Raw genomic sequence first — 27,170 nt, 5'->3', positions numbered from 1 at the left:
TGCACCTCCCACAGTTATACATCAGTAGTTAAAAAAATTCACAGGGAATAGGAAGAGTTCTTTCAGTGTGAGTAACTTTGGAGTTCAGACAAAGATTTGGAGAGGTGCCATCCAGGTTTTCATTTTTAAAATTAAATTTTGAACTGACATACTGCAAAAAAGTTGATTCATACTATTCACAAATTCTCTTAATGCCTGTGGTGATTCTTAAATCACGATCTATTTTTATATAGTTTTAATACTTTTATATAACATATTTTTTCATCTTAGAAGCTAAACTAATTACAGCTCTGAAATAATATGCACTGACAAACTAAGTACCACAAATATGATAGGAACATGGGAAAGATAAGGTAAGAGACAACTTACAAGTGTACTTTGTTACATACTTAGCGTATTTATCACCTCCGTTGTGCAAGAGAAGCATTTGAGCTCACAAAAGGCCACAAAGTAAACACATGAAAAAATCACAATAAGATGCAAAAGAATTTACAAACACAAAAGAACACACTCAGTTCCATACACTGCACACAAATTAGGTGGAACGATTCTGGTAAGCACCTACTTGCACAGAAGTGATCAATTGTGCAGACACAACAACGTATTTCTCTACTGTCTGTGAATGCATGTTAGTCCACACCCATGAGCAGTAGGGTTTGTGGGGTTTTTTTTTCCTTGTTGGGGGGTTGGTTGTTCATTAAAAGAAAGGGGGGGGTACCTTTAAGCAATTTGCATTTGCTTACAAGTCTGTTCTGGCCTCAGAATGGAATGCAACACTAATCTTAGCCCATGTTTTAGACTAAGATGTTAACTCAAAATAAGAATACTGATACATTAACAGTATTAATAATAACCTGTGCAAATGTAGAGCTTTGTATTTTAATTCTTAACTAGAAATGAAAGCTTTTACATGTGTTTAGCTTATAAAAGGTATTTAGTGTGTAAAAAAAGTCAGAAAAGCGTGACATTTGACAGAGCTGTACTGGACACCACATATCCTAGAATCTGCAATCCCACAAAATTCCCCCTCTACTATTACCGTTTCTGAGTAGCCAGTTACATCCCAAAGGCAGCCTTCTTGTTGTGGTGCCTTATGTACTTTATTCTGTTGTGACACGCTCCACAACAATTAGATGTTACTTTTATGCAGTTGCTGCCACAAAATTCTAGATAGAATAAATGATAAAAAAAATATACAATATGCATGGAGTTCTAAACAACACCATCAAGTCAGACTCTGGAAAAACTCATAAGAAGCCGGGCAGTTTTCTCTGCCCACGTGAAACTGAATTTAGTGGAACAAGCGTTTTTGCAAGGAGGAAAGGATTTGTATTTGTTACAGAGTTCTGCTCTTTGTGAGCATCTATACCCACCTGCTGGTAAGGATCCCTTTTGTTGAGAAGCATGTTGTAACTGGAGAATATGGAAACAGTCATTTAAGCAGTTCATGGTTGCCATGGAAGTTGCTTTGAGCATTAATAGGTCTTGATCCAAGGATGTAAGGTGACCAGAGACAGGAAGGCATTCTATGCTCCTGATCAAGTCTCTCTGCTGGCCCTCAGCCTGAGACATCATCTGTCAATCAAAACAATCATTTATCAGGTGATGGAAGTGTGTTGTGATACATGTATAGCTGTGCACAGAGAGGATCCCAAATGATTTTATGACAATAATAAAACTACAAGGTAATAGTTGTATGTAAAGTTAACTGTACTTTTTTTTTTTCTTGATGGAGCTACTAAAGAGTCATTAAATGCATGATGAAATTCCCATGGCAATACACGGCACCTTATTAAGAAGCAAAAGAATATCAGTGACTTAAAAAAAAAAAAGCAAAGAGGAATTTGAACATGATAGTTGCTGCAGTAAATATCAAACACTGTCATGCCACTGTCATGATAGGGACAGGGGGGGAAAAAACACACACACGCATTCTGTGTGAGGAGTAATTAAGCTCTGTGCTCTGCACAGCCTGGAAGAGGATCTATGAGGTACTATCCGTGGGTATCAAGATCTTTTCACTCCCTACAAGAAGAGATTCAGCACTTTAAAGGAAAAGACCTGTATCACTCAATTTGGCTCAAACCATACAGGATTCTCATTTATTGTCTGCACTGCCACCACGCTTAGGATCACTATCTCACTGTTTACTTTGCAGAGAGGGAAGAAAAAAAAAAAGCAAGATTTTCACCTTCATTATGTGTTCAAATTACAGCTTTCCTGTTGTCATTGTCCCCCTTGCTCTCCTCCAAGCTCCTTTCCTCCTTCACACGGAGCTACATACCCCTACATCACAGAACCTGCAACAGCACATTTTCCACAAGAGGCATAGCGGCAAAGCACACCAGCCATCAAGCAGCACATTGTGGTCTTCCAAAAACCTACATACCCTTCTCTTTGTACTCACAGAAGCAAAATATTGCCTGATTTTGCATCACGGGGAGGAAAGCAAACTTCTATACATGCTAGCCCCTTTTCTGGGGAGGTACAAAAAACCCAGTATCAATGTAACTGGACAGCACTACTCTGCAATATTTACATGTTCTGGCAGTTAAGTTAAATGTAAAAACACATAGATTTAGCAGAGCAGAAGAATTTCTTTAAATAATCTGAGATGCACTCATTTGTTTAACTGCTATGGTGCTACTTAGTTTTTTAATTCACCAATCCTGACAGTATCGTACTGATTTTTTTTCCAGCAACTTCGCCTGCAATCCCTTCCAGGAACTGCTCTTAAGGTTTTATGCAATAAATACTTAAGCAATATGTATTAATTCAAGTTCATGGTATGTGGTATTTGGAACATTTTAGGGCTTGGCTACATAGCATGCTATGGTGTGAATTTACAGAGCATTGGCTCTTTGGAAGTGGAGTTAACTGTGCACGGTCAACCTTAGCATGTCCCAAGAGTGACAGGGCATAAAGCTAGTAAAATGCTTAGTTACATAGCCTTGCCTATGCAAACCCACCAGCTGCTATCAGAACATGCGTCTTATTTTCTTCCAGTCGTGAACGTGATACAAGTCTTTGTGTGCAAGTTTTTTTCCAATAGTTTGAAAAACTCTGCTGGATTTAAAAAAAAAAAAAAGAAAAAAAAAAAGACACAGATAATTAGTTGACAAGTCACCACAATCCTTCTGGTGATCTTCACTCTTAGTAATTTACTATGTGGTACCACCCAAGCACCTCATTCCAGGATAAGGCCAGACAATAGGACAAGTCATGCTATACTCAGCATTGAAGTTCAAATAGGCACATCTCCAATTTCAAAGGACACACTTTGAACAGTCCTAAGTTCTTCCTGCTTATATACTCCAATTTGTAAAAAAAAAAAAAAAAAAAAAATAAGTGTCAGGAGAAGAAAAAGCACTGTGATTAAAAACTCAAAATCTATCAGAAGTACACAGGCTACAGATCTTACTTTGCAAGCACACGCACCTGCAACCTGCATTTAGTGCAAGTCAGCATAAAGATCCTCTTAGATCTCCTGCTTTGCAAGGTATCCAAGTCAGCAGTGTGACATGTATTTGGCCAGGAACAAGGGGAAGTAGCAGGGAAAGGGACTGACAGAAGACCCAGCTATAGTGCAATTCACGGGAAAATCAAAAAAGGTCACTGTGCAGCAGATCCTTTGAAAGAGAAGTTGTTCTTCCCACAGATTCTCAAACTGAATCTGTAAGTATTCAAGCTGTATCACACTCAAGTGTAACAGGCATGCACCTGCCCTTCTAGTATTTTTAACCATATCTTAAAAAAAAAAAAGTAGGCATTGTATCTAACAAGCATTTTAGCTTCAAAAAGGTAAGCAGACTGACATTCAGAAAAGCTACCATTACTGAGGATTCTTCATTTGTACAGGTGAAAAATTTTAAGTTGATAAATAATCATGCTGTGTCACCAAACTCAGTAACAATCGAAAGAGAACATGAACGGTTTTCTGTGCTCTTTGCAATGCTAAGAAAAATCATTCCACTTTACTTCCTACCCAGTGAGAATCCCAATTAGAGGACGCAAGCCACTGCTTCAGTGCTCTAGCTCACACACTCTCCTCTTTCCTCCCTCAAATTTTGAATGCCGTATTGCTATTTGAAAAGTCAAAAAGTTAAGAAGCCACTTCTGGAACATTACCTCACTTAAAGGTAGCTTCTCAAACACCAAAATACAACAACAGATAAAAGAAAGAAAAACTGCTAAGAGAGCTATTAGCATGAATACTGTAAATATTAATGCCATATTCTGTATTGTTGCTGTTTTCATGCAATAGGTAGGAAAGTGCAAATACTATTTAAGTTTACCATATGTTGTAATTGTTGTACCACACTACTAAGAAGTTTATCACAAGTAAGAGGTAACTTGAGGAATCAAACTGAAAAGCAACTACATGTAAAGCTTCAGTTTTAAAATGAATTTGGAAGACAAACTTCTCTTTCACAAGATAAAGCAGATGAATCAGCTCATAAAAAAAAACAGAAGCCACAAGAACGCCAGCTGAAGTTTTCCTGGGTACCTGACAGGACTTCACATGTCTTTGCATTAGCACTATAGGAGACTTTACTGCTAATAAAAGATATGAATAGGATAGCAGCAGTTACCCTTTTGCAAGAACAGTCTGCTGTGGATAGAGATATTCACAGATTTTACAGTCTAAAGAGGCAGTCACCTTGTCTAGCCTACTGAATAATTATACCACAGCACTTGATTTAAATCAAGGAACAATGACAATGTCAGCATACCATACCAGGGAAAGTATTTTCAATACCCATTTACAGCTTCCCACTGATGAACTTACCACAATGCTCAGCCACATATTTTAAGGTTAAGGACACTCACAATACAGAGCACTCTTCTGTCCCAGTTTGTCTAAGTTCAGTTTCTAACTATTCATGCTTCCTAGAGCCTTATTTGCTAAATTATAAAGCCCTCCATTAGAAACTTATTTTTCCCAAGAAGTGTATCACACTACACTAATTACACTGCTAACATTAAAATAATCATTAATATCAACACTACTACTAATACAGGTTTGCAGTTCAGCAATAAATTTTGTGTTAGTATTATCTTTAGATTCGCATGATCTGCCCTAGAAATATTCACAAGTTAAATCAGCCAGTAGTCAGTCCATTCTGTTAGTCAAGATGGAAAGGTAATTATTTCTGGTTTTTTTTCCAAAATGCACTACACCTGAATGTGTAGTGGAAAAAAAAAGCACGCTTCTGAATTGCTCATTTTATTTTGCTCTTTTCAGTCACATCCATCCCTAGGCAATTTGTCCACATGAATTAGCATACCAGAAAGTGGTATTAATACTTGTCCTGGTCTCAGCTGGGATAGAGTTCATTTTCTTTCTAGTAGCTGGTATAGTGTTATGTTTTGGATTCAGGATGAGAAGAATGTTGATAATACACTGATGTTTTCAGTTATTGCTAAGCAGTGTTTAGACTAAGGCAAGGATTTTTCAGCTTCTCATGCCCAGCCAGCAAGAAGGCTGGAGGGGCACAAGAAGTTGGGAGGGGACACAGCCAGGACAGCTGACCCAAACTGCCCAAAGGGCTATTCCAGACCATGTGATGTCATGCCCAGTATATACACTGGGGGGAGTTGGCTGGGGGTGGGGGCTCAGGAACTAACTGGGCATCAGTTGGCAAGTGGTGAGAAATTGCATTGTGCATCACTTGTATATTCCAATCCTTTTATTATTATCATCATTTTATTATTGTTGTTACTATCATTATTTCTTCCTTTCTGTTCTACCAAACTGTTCTTATCTCAACCCATGAGTTTTACCATTTTTTTCCCCAATTCTCTCCCCCATCCCACTGGGTGGGAGGGGGAGTGAGTGAGCGGCTGCATGGTGCTTAGTTACTGGCTGGGGTTAATCCATGACAGTATTCTTAAACATCAGTCATGACCAATTTCTCCTTAATCATGGGAGATACAAGTACAGCTTAGTCAATTCTTCTATAGTGTGATGTGGGAAGAAAACGTGTATGATATAATAGTACCACAGTATGTGATGTTATACTTCCTTAAGGATATTCCCATGTCACCTGTAGTGCTAGGACTTGCAAGGATAAGAACATGCCAAGTTCTACCTTGAGCATCAGGATATTATTGCAGAGTACAAAAGTCATAGAATATATACCACATACTTCTACAGCTAGCCAAGGCAAGTTACTTATCCTCACACAAATATGCAATAATAGCTTAGGACATGCTATTGACAATATATCCAACTAAGAATAGCAGGTTTCTCCACAATCCCACAAATAATAGGACAGGTCTTTAAAAAGATTATTGGAGAATTTAAGGCATACAAACCTCTCTAACATCTACAAGGTGGTCTGGCTGCATGATAGGAACTCTTTTTCCAGCTGGCAATCTGTGATGTCCAACATTGAAAAAGGAAACTGCATTTTGACTGGGTCGTCTTTGCACACCAGGAGAGTTGGCACTTCCTTGGGATGCAAGAGAGAAGCTGCGAGATTTCAGAGGAGGGTTGTTCTAGTGAACAAATAAGCATATTGAGAAACATTTACAATTAATTTCTAATAACCAGCAATTTTGATTTGAAAGATACAGCAGAACACTTTAATTCTTATTTTTCATAGAGCAAGGACAGATGACAAAGCCCTAATAACATATCAGTAGCAACTGCTAAATAAATATTTTGCAGTATGTGCTGACAGTTGTGCTGTTTTATAGTCTAATTATGAACAATCTGTGAAAGGAGATTGATCAATATGTATCACTTCTCTGACTTGAAAATTAGTCCTTGATTTGCAACAGTACTAGAAATTGACTCCTAACAGACCCTGCAAGGATGGAGCTCACATTTAAGAGATGGGATTTCATTTAGAACTATTCATTGAACTTATCTCTTGCAACAAAGCCAGCTACAAGACATTGATCTTATTTTAAAAGCAAGGTTTTATTCAGGTATCAGAATAGGTGTTATGGTAATCAGGAGGTTCTATAAAACCCACTATATTCACAACCACCACATGCTTAGCAACCACCCTCAGATACAGTGTTGAAGACTTGCTTCTCAAACATGGGAATTCATCCTAAATGTATTTGTAGGCTGTTGAGTGTTTTTTAAAAAACAAAAAAGTAAAGGTTAAATAAAAAAAAAGGGTAACACTCCCAAAATGGAAGGGATTCAATAACACTGAAGACCTCTTTCCTCATCCATTAAAAAAAATGCAAAACCACTGGAAAATATGGGTCTGATACTCTGATCTTTCAGCTCACCAGTACCTGCTCAGGGAGGACCATTCAGCTTTTCAGAGGCAAATGGCCTTCACTTTGTTTCCTTCCTAAAGCATATTTCTATTACAAGTCAGCTATTACTCAGAAAAACATTTCTTGACTTAAGTTTCAAGCCCAGCCACATGCCCTTTTGTAGTATTTGTCTTAGACAACAGGATAGTTGTATTTGCAACTACTTCTACCACCAGACGAAATTATTTTTGCCCATGAAAATATCAGTCATACAATACCTTTCCGATAGCTTCCGTGTGATGCTGTGTACATATCTGTAGCCTGCTAACCCAGTGTTGCCGTTCTTTAGCATCAGTAGCTAATAAAAGCAAACCAAAAGGGTTATGTAAATGAAGACATTCTGAAGTATGGGCAAAACACCTGCTTAATTCTTTAAAACAGTCATAAGACTTTAACAGCGCAGAGTTTTTTAATCTAAAACTTGTTCAGCTGACTGTAATTAACTTTCACATTAAATCAAGTTCAACATAAATGGCATGTATATTTTTCTTTCCTTTTTTTTTTTTAAATGTTGTAACACAAAAGTAACTTTAACAAACAATAACTTCCCTCACACATATTTTTATCTAACAACATGACACATTTTCCTGGAATAAGAGTAACCTGAGTTAGAAAGTGACAGCAAGTCTTCAAGGGAAGAAATACTAAAAGATATTAGCCCAGATTTCCATAGCCTACAAAATCAGAGAACGGGCTTCTATAACCACCACATGAAGGCTAATAAACTGAACATTAGGAATCATATACTTCTCTGCAAGCATCAACACATTAGTGTTACCTATAATGATTTAGAAAACTTTGAATCAGTACAATTTAAGGCCATTATATGTGGAGATTAAACTCCATTCTACACATCTGAAGTTCACGGTATTCTGAAAGTCATCAAACCCAAAGAGTATGGAATTATCCATAAGGAAGGGTGGTTTCTAACTGAAGAGTGGAATGAAAGTTTCACATGTAATTCTCATTGCAGCAGGCTGCCAAACAAGTTCTCTCACTTTGGCTGTGCAGCCAAGCCCAGCAGAGCAGCCGCAGGTGAGAGCCAGGAGTGTCCTCTAGTGGAAGAATCCCCTGCCCAAGAATCCAGGTCCTACCTCTTAGTTTATACTGCTCCCCGCTGGCAGCATTGACTGTAAAGGTATGAGAGTCTTCATCACTGGGTGAAATTACAGCTCCAGCTAGCTGCAGGGTACCCCTGGGCTTTAGATGTCTAGACTGCTCATTCACAAAGTACTCCAGCAGGCCAGCATCATTGTTTAAAACGAAAAACCTGCAACGATAACAAAGCAAATACACTAAATAAAACCAGCTTATTCTTTTCTCTTTTTTTGGTGGGGGAGGAGGGTGGTACTTGGAGAAGTCAAGACTTTCATTACAAGTTGGCACAGATGGGGCTGGGACTTAAAGACTTGAGTCAGTACATCCCCAAACATATGAATTATGTGTGCAACAAGACTGCACAAAAATTAAATTCTTAGCAATTTTTTTCTCAGAGACCAGGGATTGCACAACAGAATAGCGTGCCCACAGAAGAGTGCTGCTGCAAGATTTTGGGAATCAAAAGAATATCCTGAATCTCTAAGGCTTAATACTTCCTTAAACTACATAAATTAAGGGTAGAACAGCCCCAGATACACTTGAGATACAAAACTGTAAAACTGAAGCAATTCCAGATTTAAAAAAAAATTAAGGTCGACATTATACTTCAACTATTCAATTAAGTTTAATAAGGATATTGACACAAGTCACTGCACGCCAGTGGTAGTACAGGAATTTGGCCAGTGTGGTGTGCAAAGGACTTGTCTCTCCAATATTAATTTGGTTGCACTGTGCTACTCTAGGAACAGCATCAAGCAGGAAGCCTGACCAGAGAATTTCACCTGTCAAAGAAAAGCAAGTTATTCCAGGGGAGACAGACTTCCTGGGGAACTAAAGGCAAAAGCTTGCTTGAGTTTGAATTTTCAGTAAAGAAGTCCTAATTTATTTATTTTTTTAAATGATGGCATGATTTGGCATAAAGCTGAAGACTCAGCAGAAAAAACAAAGACAATATTTGTAATGGAAAAGGAGAAAAAAATTACTGCTGTACATGCTTTCTACACATACAAGCATAGTTATAAGCCACCAAATGAGTTAACTGCTTCATACTTCTTATGCATTTTTTTATTCATGCCTTAATACAAGTATTATTCATCTACACATTAGCTTAATCTATATTGAGACAAGCATAAGACTCTTCCATAAAGTTTGCCTCATAGAAAAAGGGAAATCCAAATATTTATTAAAAAAACCTGAAATATGTTTGTTTAGATGCTGCAGAGACCAACATTACGAAAAAGCACCATAAAAGACTTACCGATATTGCCAGCCAGTGACGAGATTGGTATACTTCATTAAGTAGCCATAAATATTTTCCATGTGATCACTATTTAAAAAAAACAGAGAGAGAGAGAGAGAAAAGCAATCAGACAATACCAAACAAATTTTCAATCTTCTCAGCTTTTGATCATCATTATCTATTCTCAGAAAATTAATTTCCATCTTCATTTTTAGAATGGCATTACCATTTTAATAAAGCTACCAACATAACAGATTTTCCAGCCTCGTTTCTAAAATAATTTCATAAGACAGTTTAACCAGACTTGTTGAGCTCCAAATAATTTCAAAGAATAGTTTCACCAATACTTGAGTTTTATTCAACAGGCACTTCTGGACACATTTTTTACTAGTTTCAGGTAATTAAAGACTTAGTATCCAAGCTTCTTCTGTTTCCTGCTCCCTCTTCTAAGGAAGCTTTGTATTTTTGGACTCCTGAACAAAATTAAATTTCACTAGCTTATTAACAGAATCTTGATCACGGTCACCAACCAAAAACAGCGCCTAGGTACTCCTACAGCACTGTGGTTTTATTTATCCTTAATGCCCAGAACCCTTCCCAACTACACAGTCATGCTCTTGAACAGATGTTCTACAGGACACAACAAGTGGGCACAGGTCACATCAAGATACTCCAAAATGTAAAACAAGAGCCGAAACATCTCCTCCAGCCTGGCAAGAAAATCAGGTAGTTTCTCTTTCAAAGCCTCAACTTGCAACATCCACCAAAAAAGAGAACCCATCGAGGGCGTTCGGCACGGATATCACTAATTAATATCACTAATTAATATTACTACAGGCAAAATACATTACCACTTCTGAAAATCAATTGTCCTAAATAAGGCTTACAAGTCTTACGGCTACGAACTTATCACCTTAAAACCACAGTTTAAAGACCTACTTTATACTGTACATTCCCATAATTCTAGAAATGCCACCTCAATGCCCTTGCCTCTTACAATAGGGCATAATCCTACACTGAAGAACACACTCTAGAGATAGACAATTCAGGTCTGGCGTAAGAAAAAAGTTCCTATTATTCCAATGAAGAACTGAAATAATGACCCAAATATCAGACACTATTTGCTTTTTAAAAGAAACTTGTATTTAAGCCATCTTATTTAGATTTTCAATTGAAATTTCTATAGCTTGTACTATTTTGAAGATTAAATGAAAATTATTCAGAGTCCATTGGAGCAGCAGCCTGTCTTGGTCATTAAGAGGTCAAAGTAGCCCCATATCAGCAAAAGAGGAAAGGTGGGGAAAATTAGGACTACTAGAGCCAAGGGATCATTTCCATTAGTGGGTTTTGGTTGCAAACATAGTTGGACTAAGTATTGGGGTAAATTTCAAATAATAGCTGAAGCTGCTGTCTATACCTCATTTATAGACAGTGCCAGTATCACCAAATTAATTAGATACCTGACAATTCAATAAATACAACATGTTACACTAAGTTTCATCCTAAAGGAAGCTATTCAGGATGACACTAATGAAGATAACCTCAGAGTAAATCACTGCCATATGAATCGATGCTGTATCACTGTCATTCAGTAATACTATTCAAAGAAGAGATGCAAGGATGTACATTTTTGAAGAAAAAACAAGTTGCTGATTTTTAATGTTACATTTAGAAACAAAAATATGTGTTCTAGCTATTACTGCAGCAATCAGTATTGCAGTAATATCTTGCAATGGAGAGCAGCCAGCAGGACTATCTAGGAATTTAATTTCTAATAACTCATTAAGCAGTACTACAGATAAAAATAAAACTAAGGAGAGCAGAGGGTATTCAGGCTATCATATATTTTAAATGTACAAAAATGCTAAAGGAGACATAACCAAACTCATCCTCTGCAGAACGCCTCTCATTTGTTATTATTGGCATAGAAGGGAAGTACAGTTTAGACTTGCTTGCTGTCTTAATTTAGCTGAAAATTATGAGATTGCATAGTCATAAAAATGTATGAGCTTGGGTTTTAATCATCTCAAAATTGTCCCTAGTCACAGCTAATTGTTTTTCGGTTTTAGTGAATGCAAGCTTCACCCTTGCTTTTCAGTTAGACATCATACAGAGAGCCCTGCATACTTGGTCTAGAGCTGTTGCACTCTCCCATTAACTAACATCCCTCATTCACAGGTATGTTTAACAGAACCCAAGAAAAAAAAAAAAAAAATCAGGAAAGTAACTTCACACTGCAATGAATACAGCAGGACTGTATGCATGGCCTATGAAAGTCCATTCATCTGACAAGGGTAAATTAAACAGTCTTTGATTAAAATCATTTGACAACTTTTTTTTTTTTTTTGAGTGCGACAGATGAGATAGCTGATTTTGTCAGTCTTTAGAAAAAGGAAAAAATCACCACAGAAGGGAATGCAGCCCTTTCAGTCATGTACTTCCACATTGAATGAGCACTTGTTACATTTTGCCTTCATCCACATGTTCCTCTCCACTTGGATTTTCACTTTGACTAGACCCAAACTTCTCTAAATGCGTCTTCTTCAATAATTCCTATCTCTAGCCTCGGCAGTCCCAAAAGTTGATGGTTTAACTGAAAAACTTTGAAAACAGCCCCCCTGAGAAGTCTGAGAAAGTGACTGAGGACAAGCCAGCCAGTCACCTTCAGCACAGTGGACACGGCCAATCTGGAAGGAACATGTTGCAGCAAATGAACGTGAGCGCAAGTGCATGATGTTAAATACACTGACCGGTTGCGTTTCAGAATCCCTAACTTTGCATGCAGGGGGTCCCCAAACCCCAAATCTCATTAAAAAAGAGCTGTAATTCAATGTACAAGGTAATGTTCAGAAGTACATTTAGCAGGTTTCTCCCATTCATAAGCAAAAAGACCTCACCTGCCTGCACAAGATCATAGAAACGTACTAAGCACCAATGGCCAAACCTCAGTAGAGAAGAGCCCAACAAGTAGCAGCAGCGGCTGGTGCAGATCCCAAGACACATGACAGTCAGCTGCGGAGAGGGCAGATTCCTCACGGACTAACCTCTGCAGCAGAGGACAAATATAACACGCTGACTGCCAGGGATGAGAGACTGAGCTGTGGCTTGCTTTTCGAGAGACCGGAGAATGTTAGAAGAGCCAAAGTCCAAAGAGATGGAGCACGAACAGAGGTCCCTGCTAAATGAGCCACCTCTTGGACAATATTGATTATTTTCCTTCTTAATTGTGTTCATGCATCCGCAATTGAACTGCACAAACCCGAAAGACTATATTTGGTTTTCACCCTGCCAAAGGCTGAGCAAACTTTTAGTACCCATGCAAGTAACAGATTAGCCTGCCTTAAGGGTATGAAAAACTGGGTTGATATTTAAAACGTTTGCCCTGACAGTGTAAGGACCTAGAGGCAAACAAATAAGCAAATAAAAGAGTAAAAGCACAGACCTTACAGGTACTAATCATACTCTCCCAGCACAAATTACCACACCACATGGGCCAGGGAATTTTCAACATTTGAACTAAGGCTTATTTAAAAATAAGTAACAATTTTATACACTAAAAAAAGAGATTTAAATCCAGTCTGCAAATTGCAATTCACAAGAGGTAGATCCTATAACTGCACACAAACCCGTTACAGAACTACCTTTAACTTCCTAATCTTCTTCTGGGTAAGCACCAGTACTTTCCTATGAACACAAAAAATCATTCTCAGTATTATTTACGAACAACAAGGCCATGGAATTACAACCAGAGCATTTCTTCAATGATTTTGAGATTATTGCCTCCACAGCAAGAGTCAAACTAAAATATTTGTTGTTGCTAAAGCAGTGTTGTAAGGCAGTTAACCTTGAAAAAAAAAAAAAACCAACAAAAAAAAACCCACAAACACAAAACCCCAGTAATATTTCACTAGTATGGAATTAACAGCAAAGCTCTTCCAAGTGCTACAGAAAGCTTTTAAGATGGTAGACTTTGAGAACAAGAAGTTGAGGTTCAGGCACTGGCTCTGCTCACAGATAACCACACTTCATAAAATATGAGTAAGATCTTCCTTAAAGCCCTTACCAGCCTTGTTTCTAATGAAACAACAGTAAAACCTGTTTCAAAGTCACATGTGTACTTCAGAAGCCTCCACAATTCCCCACATTGGGTTTTTTAACTTCTAGAAAACAGATTTTAGAAGTGACTTTGACACAAAACACTGAGCAACTCATCTCAACATTGACAGTGAGGACTGGCTGCACCGGGATCCTTCCCAACTCTAAGAATACCTTTGCATTCACGCTGCTGCCTACATGCATGTGCATGTACCTATGGGTACATGTATCTTTTCATAGCCAAGATGCTGTTGTTGCTATTCAAAATTCTCACAGCAGTCTCAGATCGTCAAAGGAACAGGAACAGCTCAGCAACGATGAGCCAACAACCCCTGAAGTCCGCATTTCTGTAGAAATTCACGTGTCCCTTCTCTCAAAGAATGACAAAAAAATAAATATTTAAGTGTTGCAACAGACCTGTCGCAGCCTTAAAGATGTAAAAAATTTTCATTTTAACTTTTGCTGGACTACTTTATCTGAGGATACTGCGCAAATCACAATCCAGGAAAAAATTATGCAGGAACTCATGGTACAACATCTGAACTCCAGCCCAGCACATCTACCACCCCCCAAAAATCTGGTTTTTTTCCAAAGGCTGAACACCACTGAATTTGGCTGCCCATTTATCACACTTTTTTTAGTTTATAAATATTGTGAGATGGACTGAAACTGTCCCTGTAACCAAAAGACTGAAGTCTATGAAAAGTCACAAATCAGTTCATATTCCTTCCAGAAAACTATCCCTCCCCAGCTTCAGAGATGTTTACCACAAGCCAGATTTCTACATATCTAAGTGCTACTAAAATACAATTGGAATAAAACATTCACAAAGGATTACTGTTAGTTTATTTATCCTTTTCTAGTTTTATTTGTCCTTCTCTAGTATGCCTCTTAAGTTGCAGCAGCTGTCAGTGCCTTGCAGGGTGGTCCCCAGTGCTAGGGGAAGGAATAAGATAGCGATAGTCAGGCCAAATTCCCCCATATCCTGTTTACGTGCTGCACTTGTGTCTTGAACGCAGATGCCGAGGAACAGCAGTCCCAGAATGACATCTTTCAGGAGCTTCAGCCAAGACACCCGAGCTCACACCTGACAAGCACTGGGCCAACATTTTCTCCAAGAAGAAACACTGACGCAGATGGCCTCCCCACCCTTTTTTCATACCCCTCACGGTGCAGCTCTCCCCGAAAGCCCAACACAAGCAAATCACCGCTAGCAGTGGCACAAAATTACACCCATCCGGAAAGCGATTACTGAAAACTTCCAAGACTGCCCTTCTGACAATTTTAATTTTGCTGGGACCCAGACAGCACCGCGTGGGATACTGTGAGCAGCCAGGTCTCTGAAGACCCAACAGCTCTTTGAAGAGCAAATGCAGCAGCCAAAGGCTTCCCCACGGACTTGCGTAAGGCCTGGCTTCGAGCAGCAGCTGAGTATGTGTAGATTTGCTTCCAGCAGGAAGGATGACCAGCAGCCTGGAGCCCATGCAAGTCCCTGGGAAGGCTCCTGAAGGGGGATCCAGCCTCCATACCTGCCACCACTGCCGTTAGGACAGTGCCTTCAGGCCCTGGCCAAGAGAAGAGGCTTGTTTCTACTGAGGTCACAGCAGGATGCAAAAACCTGGTGAAAGAGATTGTCTTCAGATTAAAAGCTAGCAAAGCATAAAGAAAAGGAAAGAAAGAAATCGGGATCATAACAGTGCAAACCAATGAGTGGTTTTGACTACATGGTTTGAAAAAAGCAGTAACCGTTTTCACTGAACTTGTTCATCTCTATGTGCCCACAGGCTCACCGTTGGCAATAGCTTGCTTTTTCCTCACTGACCGCTGCGAAGTGCTTATATACAGCGCACTGATTGCTCTTTTTGTTACATGGAGGGGAAGGGCAGGGGAGAAGAGCATCCTGGGTTTGGCTGGGATAGAGTTAATTTTCTTCTTAGTAGCTGGTACAGTGTGCTTTGGATTTAGTGTGAGGATAATGCAGATAACACACTGATGTTTTGGTTGTTGCTAAGTAGCACTTATCCTAAGTTAAGGATTTTTCAGTTTCCCATGCTCTGCCAGCAAGCAGGTATACAAGAAGCTGAGAAGGAGCATAGCCAGGACAGCTGATCCAAACTAGCCAAAGGGATATTCCATACCATAGAATGTCATGCTCAGTATATAAACTGGGGGGAGTCGGCTGGGAGGGGCAGATCACTGCTTGGGCATTAGTCAGCAGGTGGTGAGTAACTGCATTGTGCATCACTTGTATTTTCTCAGGTTTTATTTCTCTTTTTTTGTTATATTCCTTTTCATTACTATTATAATATTTTATTAATTATTATTATATTTTCTTTTACTTCAGTTATTAAACTGTTCTTATCTCAACCCATGAGTTTTACTTCTTTTTTTTTGATTCTCCTCCCCATCCCATTGGAAGAAGGGAGGAGTGCGTGAGCAGCTGCATGGTGCTTAGTTACTGGCTGCGGTTAAACTACAATAAGGAGAAAGGAAAAAACCCCTCTGTGTCAGAAACAGAAACTTTGGGCATATCTTCTGCAACTGCAAAGATCACTTGCTCCCAAGAAACCACCATCTCATTCCAGTCCCATGGCTTGTTGGTGCAAAAGCAGTTTCCCCAGTACACCCAACAAGGTAAGGCAGAAGCCCCTATGTTGCTTACAGAGCATCTACATCAATAAATTAGCTCTGCTTTTCCAAACGGCTTTTGGAAGAAAATAAAAACTAACCTTGCTGTGCAATTCACCAGCAGTGCCCTACAGTCAACTGTAAAGTGGCAGCAAAGCTCCTGCTCTTCAGCTCATGTATTTGACTATTCAGTTATAAGTTTAGAAACCAACAAGTGCAAGGAAAAAAGGTCCAACAATATAACAAGAACATTGACAGTAGACCCTGGGGATGCTTCAGAATACCTACCACTTGCCCGCAAGCGTGCTAGCAACACACACATCCTCATTAGATATAAAAACTTCTCTTAACATGTACTCCTGTAAACCCTTGAGAGCACAGACATGCATTGGAAGAGAAGTGCAGGCTTGCCACGAAGGAAGGGTGCGGCAGAGCCAAAATGAGCTGTCAGCTGTCTGTGAGCCCGGTACGATGCAGCGCAGGCTTCCCATCTGGGGGTGAAGGGCTCTGCCACTGCCCAGCTCCCCACTACCAAGACAGCAGTTGCATTTGCACCTGAAGTTTCTATCCATACTAGGTCTCAAGGGGCATGATAAATCCAGCTTACAGGTTTTTTTAAAACCATCTTAATTAAACTTGCATTTGATTCTCCTCTTTTGTGCATTAATGCCACAGGTCAGTTATACACTAATGAAACTATTGTAATGCTTTTGCAGGGTAGCAACAGAACAAAAGGAAAGCAATAATACTTAATTAATAAGTAGCAAAACACTCCTCTCGCTGGACTACTATAAAACTAATTATTTATCATTTAAAGACCTCTTTAGCTCTCAAAATACATCTGCCTGGAAAAAACCTGCAGTGAGTTTCAGCTAAGCAATTTCTCTTACACTTACATGAACACCTCAAGTCAGCAAGAACTCCGCTCACATATAATTTATTTGTGGATTTGCGTCAGGGTAACACAACTGAAGCTGGACCCAAGAGTCAGTAGCTAACCCTGCAGATTTTTCTGCAATAATAACTACTACTCAAGCGATTGCTGGAAAAAAATAACTGTAGATTTAGCCTACAACATTTTAGAGCTGGAGCATTCAAAAAACAGGCACCTCAAAAGGTCTGAACTTTCCACTTGATACCTCTGGAGAACAATTGCTGGCTGCAGCTTTGCTACCGTTCATGTTACCAGTTTACATTAGCACACCATAACGGCCAGTGGTTTGAAGTCTAACTAGAAAACAGGTAGAAGCGGTGCACTTCAGGGGTCAATACCGCTAAATGCCTCAGAGCTGGCCGATGGACCAGCACACACACACTCTGCAACCTCTCAGATGAGACCAAACCTAGGAGAATAGTCAGGATGCAGTACGGGGGTTGTCTTTCTGGAGCATCCTGACTGCCCAGAGGAACAGGCTGAACAAAACCACCTGAACTTTGACAAAAGCAATGCAAGGCCTTGTGCCTGGGATGGACTAACCCACGGATCAGTGCAAGGTAGGTACGTCGTGCCAGACAAGAAAAGGCTGAGGGACCTGGGTCTGTTCAGCCTCCTTCAGAAGGAGAAGGCTTCTCACCGCTGTCTCTCCTATATATGGAGAAGATGGAGACAGACTCTTTTTAGAGATGCACAGAAGGGCAAGCAGCAATGGTCTCGAGTTGCAGCAAAAAAAATTCCTTGTTTGACACAAGGAAAAATTCTTCACAATGAGGCGGGGTAAGCCCTGGGTCAAAGAGGCTGTGGCATCTCCATCTTTGGAGACACCCAAAACTCAACCAGCAGCCCTGAACAACCTCTTCTAACCTTGAAGCTGGCCCTGCTTTGAGCAGGAAGCTGGACTACAAATTTCCCAGAGGTCCCTCCCAACGAAAATTATTCTATAATTCTTGGATATAGAGAAATTAAACAAAAATATTCGTACATTAAACTTGAGGCATACAGTACTCAGAAGGTTTAAACTCTAATTAAGAAAGCACATGTGCTAACTTAACCACCTATGATTATGACAATACATAAAAAGAGCAGGACTACTTTCCTGTTCAGTGCTTTAAGTGGACAGTGATTCCCAGACAAGGAATTATTAAAAACTGCCCCTTTTCATTGTGCAATGAGCATCAGGTATTATTCATTTGGCACTCATGCGCTAATAAAGAGTTTCCTTATGGTTTTCTTCTCTTGTGCTTGTCATCGACGCTTACGAAGGAGTCATGTACCGAACAATAAAAGGAGGACGACATTATCATCCCATTTTACATATGGGGAACTGAGGTGCAATAAATTTTCAGCCTCTCTAACTTTGAGATAGTTGTGACCCAATTTTTATTTTACTTTATTCATAGATTCAAATCACAGCTTATGCTGATTTCAGCTCCAGCTGTGACCCTGCAAAAGTCTTGCAAAATCAGAGCCAACTGTTACGAACTAGGCCTCCGAGAAAAAGAGGAACACACAGTTAGTGATTACAGTGTAAAACCAGTTTAAACAATATGACTATTACCACAGAGGAAGTCAGAGCCAGGGTCAGAAACCAGCTCCTTAATATAGCATCCTGCAGTTCTGCCCAGCAGATCTCATGCTTTCTGTTACATCTCCATTGCAATGAATGAAACCAACTTCCCAACACAAACTGGGCTCTTCAGGAAACTGATCTGTCAATGCCTAAACACTAATCAACATTTCAAAAATCTCCAGCCTCATCGAAAACTCAGGAATTTACACCTGGAAGGAAAAAGAAAAAAATGCATACGGATAGCAAAAAGCCTTTCCCGTGACACTGACATTCCTGCTCCAAAGCAGGTTCTCAAATATAAGATTGTCAGCTTAACACACACGAAGAAACAGCATTTCTCCTATCCCACTTCAGCCTGCCCTCCCCTCCCATTTCAGCATTAGACACATGGTACAGAAAATCTGAAATGGTACCAGCTTTGCAAGCACCCTAAAAAGAAAGTTGCCCGGCAGCATTACCAGCATGCAGTGATCCCCTACAAGAATAATTCATCGGCACTGGCAGGTGATCAGAGTGCATGTCAAGACAACATCCTTAAGTAAACAGGGGTCCTTGCACGCATGCCTTAATTTTCATGGTACGGTAAGTACAGCACAAGAACCTACATAGGATAACCTAACAGAAGCAGCTGGCACTTTCTGCTTCTGCACTAAGCAACGTGATTAGGTCAACCACGTGCAGTTTGTTTTTCATCTTCTCTCTGGGGAGAGAACATGTGTGGCAGAGCAGGATGTTTATGTTGTAGGCAAGTTTAATTAACTTGCTGCTACATAATTACATTAGAAAAGGTGAAGTTGAAAAATACCCTTTGCACTTAGTGAAGAATAGACATTTATAATGGCCACTAACTCCTGAAGAAACCTATTCCATGGAAAGCACAAATTACTTGATATTTAGAAGCTATTCAAAAGTTTGTGCTTCTTCAGTTTAGCTTAATCTGAACTCTGTATGAATATCCCAGTATTAACACAAGTATCCTGCAATGCCAAGTACCAAATTTGTCACCCCTGCCCCAGCGAGTTTTACAGCCTGCCTGTTCAACACAGGGATGCTTCAAGAAGCAGGAGAGGCACAGTGCTCTTGATAGCCGCTCACTGAGGAGCCACAGGGCTGGAGAAGGGAACCCAGACCTTGCTGACCTGGTTCAGGAATTGGGTTCAGGCTCCCCACTAGAACATCAGCCATCATGAAGCTCCTGTTTAAATTACCCAAACCTGTTTCCCCAACTCTATCCACTTATTACACCCCACACAGATATTTACGTCTCCTAATTTACAATGCATCTGAGCTTCCATCTGCTCCAACCTCATTCCTCCAGGTTGTAAATACATGTGTGAACATGAATGGCTCACCTGCCTTTTGGAGGAGTGCTTGGGGCTTCAGCAACTGGTAAAATTAGCTTGATAAAAGATGACCTTAACATTTTAATAACACAGAATGGATCCTGAGGTGGATATAATCAGCTGACCATTTTAAATATGGGCTTCTTGTCTCTTCTAATGTGCAAATTATGTGAAGTGCAGCATTTCTAAATTAGTGTTATAAATATGGTATCTCATTAAGCAAAGACTCAAATGAGGATAAAGAAAGTCAGGCACCAGATTTTACAGACATTTCCCTCCAGCATATCAAACAAACATCACAGCCACCCTAATCTGATTTTTAGTAATAAAAAGGAATACAACACACAAAATTGCAAAAATTAATTCTGAATTTCACAGCAACTTGAGAAACTCTTCTTTCCAGCATCCAGTTCATCACACCTCAAAAGGCCAGCAGTAAGTTAGAAAGTGAGCAGCTAGAGCTTTCTGAAGGCCGTGCAGTGGTGAGGTGTCTTCACAGATCACCAGAAAGAGAAGCAAGGAAGATCAGGGCTCACTTTGACACAAGCTCGACATCAGAGCTGCCAACCAACCCAAAAGTTGCCAGCCGAAGTGTAACGCAGGGGCAGCAGAAACCCCATCTCCATCGGTGGCCTTCACCTCGATGTCACAATGCCGGCAGGTTCTCACAACAGCAGAAAACCGAGGAAGTGGGGTGGGCTGTAAGAGCAGGGGAAAGTCGAAGCAGGAGCAAGTTGAAGCAGGAGCAGCCCTTGCCAGACCTCCCAGGTAACACCACAAACTTACAGCCTCTCTCTCCCTCTGCAGTTGTGCACAACAAGGAAGGGGTTTACAGTTACCGATTACAGCGAATATACAAAAATTCCACATAGGATCCCAAAGAATTTTAAGCAGTGCAGAAAGAAAACCCAGAACAAGGGAGACAGGTAGTAAGAAGGAAGTACTAGGAGTACCAGCATTAGAGAGAACTGTCCTAGGATGACACTAACATTTACATGAAGGTTTAAGAGGTTTCTTTTCTTCCACTAATCAAGTGATAGAGACTTTAACTTAAATTCTGGCCTGCTCTCAGGAGTCCAGAGTTAATTAGGTCAGCTAACCCACTCTATTCCAGCCTAAGCAAGAATTCAATGCTTACATTAGTACTATGATGAGAAATGTTAAGTTCAGAGGTAAGAACGGAGGACTAACAAGGGAAAGGTTTGCAAGCAGAAGCATTGCTGAACACTGTGCTGCCATTACCTCCTGTATCTGTTTCTACCAAGCTGGCCTTTAAAGGCCAAAGAGATGAAATTTTTCCTCCCAAGAGGGAATGTGACTAGGAATGCATAGAAACTAGAAAAACTCTATACATTTTCTTGCAGCTAAGACTGACATCAATGCCACCCTCAATAAGTAGGATTCTTATCAACATCCACTCAAGAAGATTGTATCAGTTTCAAGACACTTCCCCATATTACTACTAATTAGATCCTTTTTGCAAGATAGCATGAATAAAAATCATAAACACTTCCACGGCCTAGCTCAGTCTCACACATTTTGCTTCCACGTTTGAAGTGCAAAGGATTGTCAGTCACCCTCCATGTTAACTGGGATCAAATCAGAAAGAAGCATTTGCTTCAGAACACATTTCCTATGGGATCACTTTATGAAGAAGAGTTCATGACCATCTCAAAGTGCAGAATTAAAATATATTCATGTGTTTCAGCTACCAGTTCTTCTGTTATCACATGCTGACCTGCTCAAACACAAGAGACTGAATTAAGGTCAATAATGTTTACTCCCTTTTTTCAGTATTTGTGAAGAGTGCTTACACAGTGTCAACTGCAAAATAAACAAAGCCCTTAGAAGATGACTGGTGGCCATTTCACTTGCTTTAAATTTGTTATCCTTTTGCATTTGATACAAAAAAAATTACAAAGTTACTCTTTTTGCCAAAACCCTCTCTCTGCTATTTGTTTGCATTTCTGTTTGCTTACTCTCAGCATCTCTTACTCCAGCCCAAAGTATCATGGAGTAATTCTGCAAAAGAATCTGCCTTAGGTTGATAACCTAGTGACAAGCAGAAGCCACCCAGCGTGAGGAACCCTCTTACCTGCCATTGTCACCCCTAGCACCAAAAAAAAAAAAAAAAAAAATCTAGCAAGTTGACTCCTCAGAAGCTACTTTCATCCAAATGTTTTTCTATACTAATTCACGACTGTAAATAACCCTGCAGCACTTAAGGAACAGCTAACTAAAGTTAACTTGCTTCCTTAAAAAGAGAGCAGAAGACATATAATCTGTAGCATTTTATAAATATATATGGCTAAACCCATAGTGAGCAGATACTAAAACCATTTCAGAAATAAGGAACAAAGGCAGTTATCTACAAAAATACATGCAGAACTGAAAAGGAAATAGGTTTTGAAATATAACTTGTAAGCTTAAAAATCAGCAATCACTTGGGAAATTCATGAACATTTTACACGTATTTCTACCGGCAAGGGAAGAAATGCTGGGAATCCTTTTAATAGCAGCTGAACTGATTTATGTATTTGAGAGCAGAACCACTAAGAAAAATGTAAGATGACACATTAGCATGTCTCCAACTGGGAAAGACAATCTTGTTTCTCTAGTCAACCACAGTGCTTTGAACTTTTAATTTTGTAGATAAATGAGAACTAGCTACTGCAAGCCATTTCTCTCAAAATTATCTGAAAGCCCCTCAAGCCAGGCTGAAATGATTTGTTTTACCTCTCTGGCACATACTCTGACCAGCTCTCTATTTAGCTCATAGACACAAATTCTGCTTTCTGGTTGTGAAATTTTTGTGTTACTTGAACGACTACGATTCACATGTCACAGAAGTACCTGCCAAAGCTGTCTCCTTTCTCTCACTGCTTTGAAGCTACTCTGTTCATTTAACCTAGAGCAATGCAAAACCCAAATGAAGATGGTCAAGACTAAAAACAGAATTGTTGAATGCAAATAATTCTTTATATTCCTAGCTTGATTACTGCTGAAAATAAAGAAGCTGTTTAGAAAACATTATAATCTTAAATTACTTTATCAAGTAATCTTTTAATACTTGGAAGTTATTCAGAAGTCTCACCTCATGGTAACTGTTTCTCTAAATGAAAATAGGAATAAAGAGTTCAGCGTGCAGCACGGCCTCTCAGGCTCTCTTCATCTACTTAATTGCAAGCTAACATTCACACTATTCTTGACCCCAGTCAGGAAAATGCAGCAGAGAGTTGGTTGCTCTCAGACGCACTCTGACCCTGATCATATATTCACACGTAAACAAGATCATTTCCTGTCAGATGCTTAGAAGAGCAGTTGCTCAAGAACTCTTAACTTGTATTAAGTACAAAAAAAGTATCTTCCTGCCCCCTGAAGAAACTGAGCCCTTACAAATTTCAAAAGGAAGCACTGCTGTACTGTCTGTCTAAACTCACCGTCCACAGGCTACAGGCAGAAAGTCAGCAAAGAGGTTCAGCTGTATCTCTGCGTCAAAGTGTCTGGCAGCCTCTGGTTGTCTCCTCCACTACGATAAATGTTTGCTCTAACTCTATCACAGCTATTTAAAAAGCTCCCTATTATGCCCCTATAAAAACATAAAGTTAGACCTTCTGTTTCACTTTTTATTTTCTAGACATGCACTTTACCCCAAGGATGTGTGACTTTCCACCTCTTTGAGAGATTCAGTTTTCATTATTTCAGGTTCCGGCAGTGCTGGAGATATTTTGTTTTTCCATTGTTAAAATTCCTCATTTGGAGCATTGAAGTATCAAGTACCTCTTGTTCCATCTGTCTGACAATAACTATGCTACAGCTGTTTTGACAAGATGCTTCACCAAATACAGAGCTATACTTCTGCATCAGATGCAGTCTATGCTGAGCGAGTACTTCAGGACCCTACTTCTGCCCAGCTGCCTGACCACACAACAGTCACACTCTGTGCTATAAAAGTTGCGAAGACCAAAATTTCTACCAGAAGCTCCCAGCAAATCTGTTTCTAAACCCCATGTTTTAGACACTGATTTATTATTACAGGGGTTCTTCTCTTGTCAAATGCATTTTAGAATAAAAGTAATCTGCAAAGTGAAAACTAAGCTACAGCATCCCGTCCAGGAGAACTTCCTAGGGAGGCAGGGGTCAAAGGTGATATTTCGTCCGTAATTACAGAGACAAACATAGGAGTATATAATTGATTCCCAACAGAGCAAAGATTAACAGTGAGCACCTCAAGTGTCCACAATAATACAATTAGTACATTACACTTGTACCAATGATCTAGAAAGAAAAAAGAAAGAATAATTTGCACTAGAGTTTTAGAGCAAATTAAACCAGATATTGATAGCTGCAAGGAATAATGTGGACAGTTCCCAGTTACAGCTGTCAAGCCACCGAACTGGCTATCACTCAGAGTCGGCTCAACTTTTGCCTTACGAGCCACTGCACTGAGAGAAGCAGCAAAACATTTGGATGGATAATTTTAAAAAGTGAAATTTCACTGCATAGCACTGACCTGTGACCGCCACCTCAAACATACTATAACAAACAGGGGTTCAGGGAAATCAGGCATCTCACCGCTTCCACTGCCTCCAATTCCACATAAAAATATAAAGTCCTTCCATTTTGATCACATAAACTAACTCCTGTATTTCATGTGTGAAACATGTGGACAGTAAGTGTTTGATCACAGTAACAGCAATTTTCATTAGAAAATTCAGAGTTGCACTTAAATCCATAGTTTAAAAAAAAGTTTAGAAGCAACTGGAAACAGCAGATAAGACAACCAATAACTGAATCTGACAAGAAGCTTTCCCTATTTAACAGCCTGAAATATTGGCCCTGAAATCACCACTTTTCTTTCTGGCACCAGTCACCAGAAAAGTAAATTACTTATGACCCAGATTCTCAGCGATGACCGAGCTGTTCGCTCCCTATTAAAATCATCAGGCACTCAGTGCCTGCACAGCCTGGGTGCTCATTTTTCTAAGCCATCGGATGGCCCTCCATCCCGCGCGGCGCATACAGATGTACCACACTCTGGTTTTGCTGTCTCCGCACGCAGGAAACTGAAAGCCAGTCCATCTGGGCTGGCAGATGACGGCTTTGGAGAGTCTCCATTTGAAGGAGAAGTGTGCAAACTTCGCATAACAGCAGTATTTTCAACAGCAACACAGCAGAACTCCAGTCAAGGATGAGAGACCTAAAAGCAGAGATTCGGAAATCTCTCAAGCAATGCCTTAGAGGGCTCACTACCAGTGTGCGAGCGGAAACTCTTTCAACCAGAAAGCACACCAGAAAAAAGTACATGAAAACCCCCAAATCCCTCAACCGCACAAGCAAGTCATCCAAAGGAAGCATTTTAGTTTGAATCCTTTTCAAACTAATGCCACGCGCTCAGCTTCTCCTGCTTTCTCTGCTCTCTTCTGCTGTATTTGCTATATCTGAGTAATCACCCCGATTTATGCTAAGCGCAGCCATTCTTAAAATAAGTCAGATAAGAGAGAAACTCCGTGCATACTCTGAGTTTCGCCATCAGCAGCAAATAGAAAGCATCAATAAAATTAAAAAAAAAAAGACTGCCATTAAGTTCTTAAAGAAGCCACACGGAGCTAAAATTTGGCACAAAGTTTCGCTTTTTGGAAAGGCTGGAAAGCGACGGAGCGCCTTCAGCAACTTTAAACCGGTCTGCGCGTTCTGCGAGGCAAAAAAAAAAAAAAAAAAAAAAAAAAGAACCGAGAGGAAGGAGCAAAGGCACAAACCCCGGCAGCATCCGCAGCCCGGACGCGGGGCTTTGTGCTAACACACAGGCACACGAAGAACCGGCGCCGACTGACAGCCCGCCCGCCCGCCCCGCCGCGACGAGAGGGCACGGGAAGGGGAGAGCGAGCGGCCGCGGCCGGAGGAGATCGTGTCCGTGTCCGTGTCCGCGTCCCCCCCGGTAGCCCGCGGCGGCTCTGCCGGCCCAGGGCGTCCCAAGCCGGGGCAGCCGCGCCCACGGCCCACGCCCGGGGCAGAAAGGGGGCGGGCAGCCCTGCGAAGCCGGGGCACGGGCGCTTCCAGCCGGGCTCCGCAGCCGCGGCGGCTCCCGGGCCCGCAGCCCCTCACCTCACCTCAGCCCACCTCAGCCCGCCCCGCCGCCCCCGGCCCGGCCCGCCGCGCCCACCTGTACTGCCAGCCCTTGGCGCCGCGGCCGCCGCCGCCGCTCTTGCCGCCGCTCTGTCCCGCCGCCGGCGGCGGCGGCGGCGGCGGCGGCTGCTGCTGCTGCTCCGGCTTGCCCTCGCCCTCCGGCCCCTTCATGGCCGCCGCGGGGTCGGCGCACTGCATGGCGCCGCGGCTCCCCGCCCCCTCAGGGGCGCCCCCGGCCCAGGGCGGGCCGCCTTGCCGGGGAGGGAGGGAGCCCGCCCCAGCGGCCCGCCGGCCCCGCTCAGGCCGCGCCGGGGCCCGGCCGCGCCCGCCCCATGCGGGCTGCGATGGCGGCGGCTGCCGGCACCCCCGCGCCCCGCTCGGCTGGGCTCGGCTCCCCGCACGGCCGCGGCGGGCTGGGGAAACCCGCCCTCCCGCTCCCTCACCCCGCCGCCCGGCCCGGCCGCCTCTTCCGGGTCAGCGCCGCCGCCATCTTTAGCGCGGGCGGAGGAGCCCGGGCGAGGCCGCGGGCCGCCGCTGCCGCGCTCAAAGCCGGAGCGAACCTTCGAAAGGATCCTAAACTGATGGCTACGAGCGTTCTCCCCCTCCGCCCACCCCCCCAAAGAAAGGGGGAGGACTGAGGAGAGTGAGGGATCCGAGCCGCGGCCCACGCGGGTCGTTAGGAGCAGGGACGCGAAAGCCCTTGGCTGGGCTCTTGCAGACTCTTGGCAGAGCGAGCCGTGGAACTGGGCCCGGTTCGGCAGTTCATTCACCAAGCAAAGCCGCCCCACGACCTGGCCTCGAGAGGACGTACGTTTTCCCTCCTGTTTTTCCTCCCATTACTCCATGTGGGCA

At 41.4% G+C, this 27,170-nt stretch overlaps 1 protein-coding gene across 3 annotated transcripts in view; it reads right to left on the bottom strand.

Annotated features, from left to right (window-relative positions):
* The window catches only part of OSBPL11 (oxysterol binding protein like 11), a 46,542-nt gene extending 19,372 nt beyond the window's left edge, over nt 1-27,170 (bottom strand). The window contains exons 1-6 of one of the 3 annotated variants that reach the window (XM_069780906.1): nt 27,130-27,170; nt 9,638-9,706; nt 8,376-8,551; nt 7,500-7,579; nt 6,319-6,501; nt 1,374-1,575 (exon numbers count right to left, since the gene is read on the bottom strand). In XM_069780906.1, coding sequence (XP_069637007.1) covers nt 1,374-1,575; nt 6,319-6,501; nt 7,500-7,579; nt 8,376-8,551; nt 9,638-9,706; nt 27,130-27,155 — 736 coding nt within the window. In that variant the 5' untranslated portion in view covers nt 27,156-27,170. Of the gene's footprint in view, nt 1-1,373; nt 1,576-6,318; nt 6,502-7,499; nt 7,580-8,375; nt 8,552-9,637; nt 9,707-26,355; nt 26,725-26,761; nt 26,821-27,129 lie in introns of those variants that run through there. The other 2 variants (XM_069780907.1, XM_069780905.1) reach the window with 2 other exon arrangements.

This window comes from Haliaeetus albicilla, chromosome 4, assembly GCF_947461875.1.
Source record: "Haliaeetus albicilla chromosome 4, bHalAlb1.1, whole genome shotgun sequence".
NCBI classification, from domain to species: domain Eukaryota; kingdom Metazoa; phylum Chordata; class Aves; order Accipitriformes; family Accipitridae; genus Haliaeetus; species Haliaeetus albicilla.
Note: the sequence above shows the minus strand (reverse complement) of the source record. Positions and strands in the feature narration are given on the sequence as shown.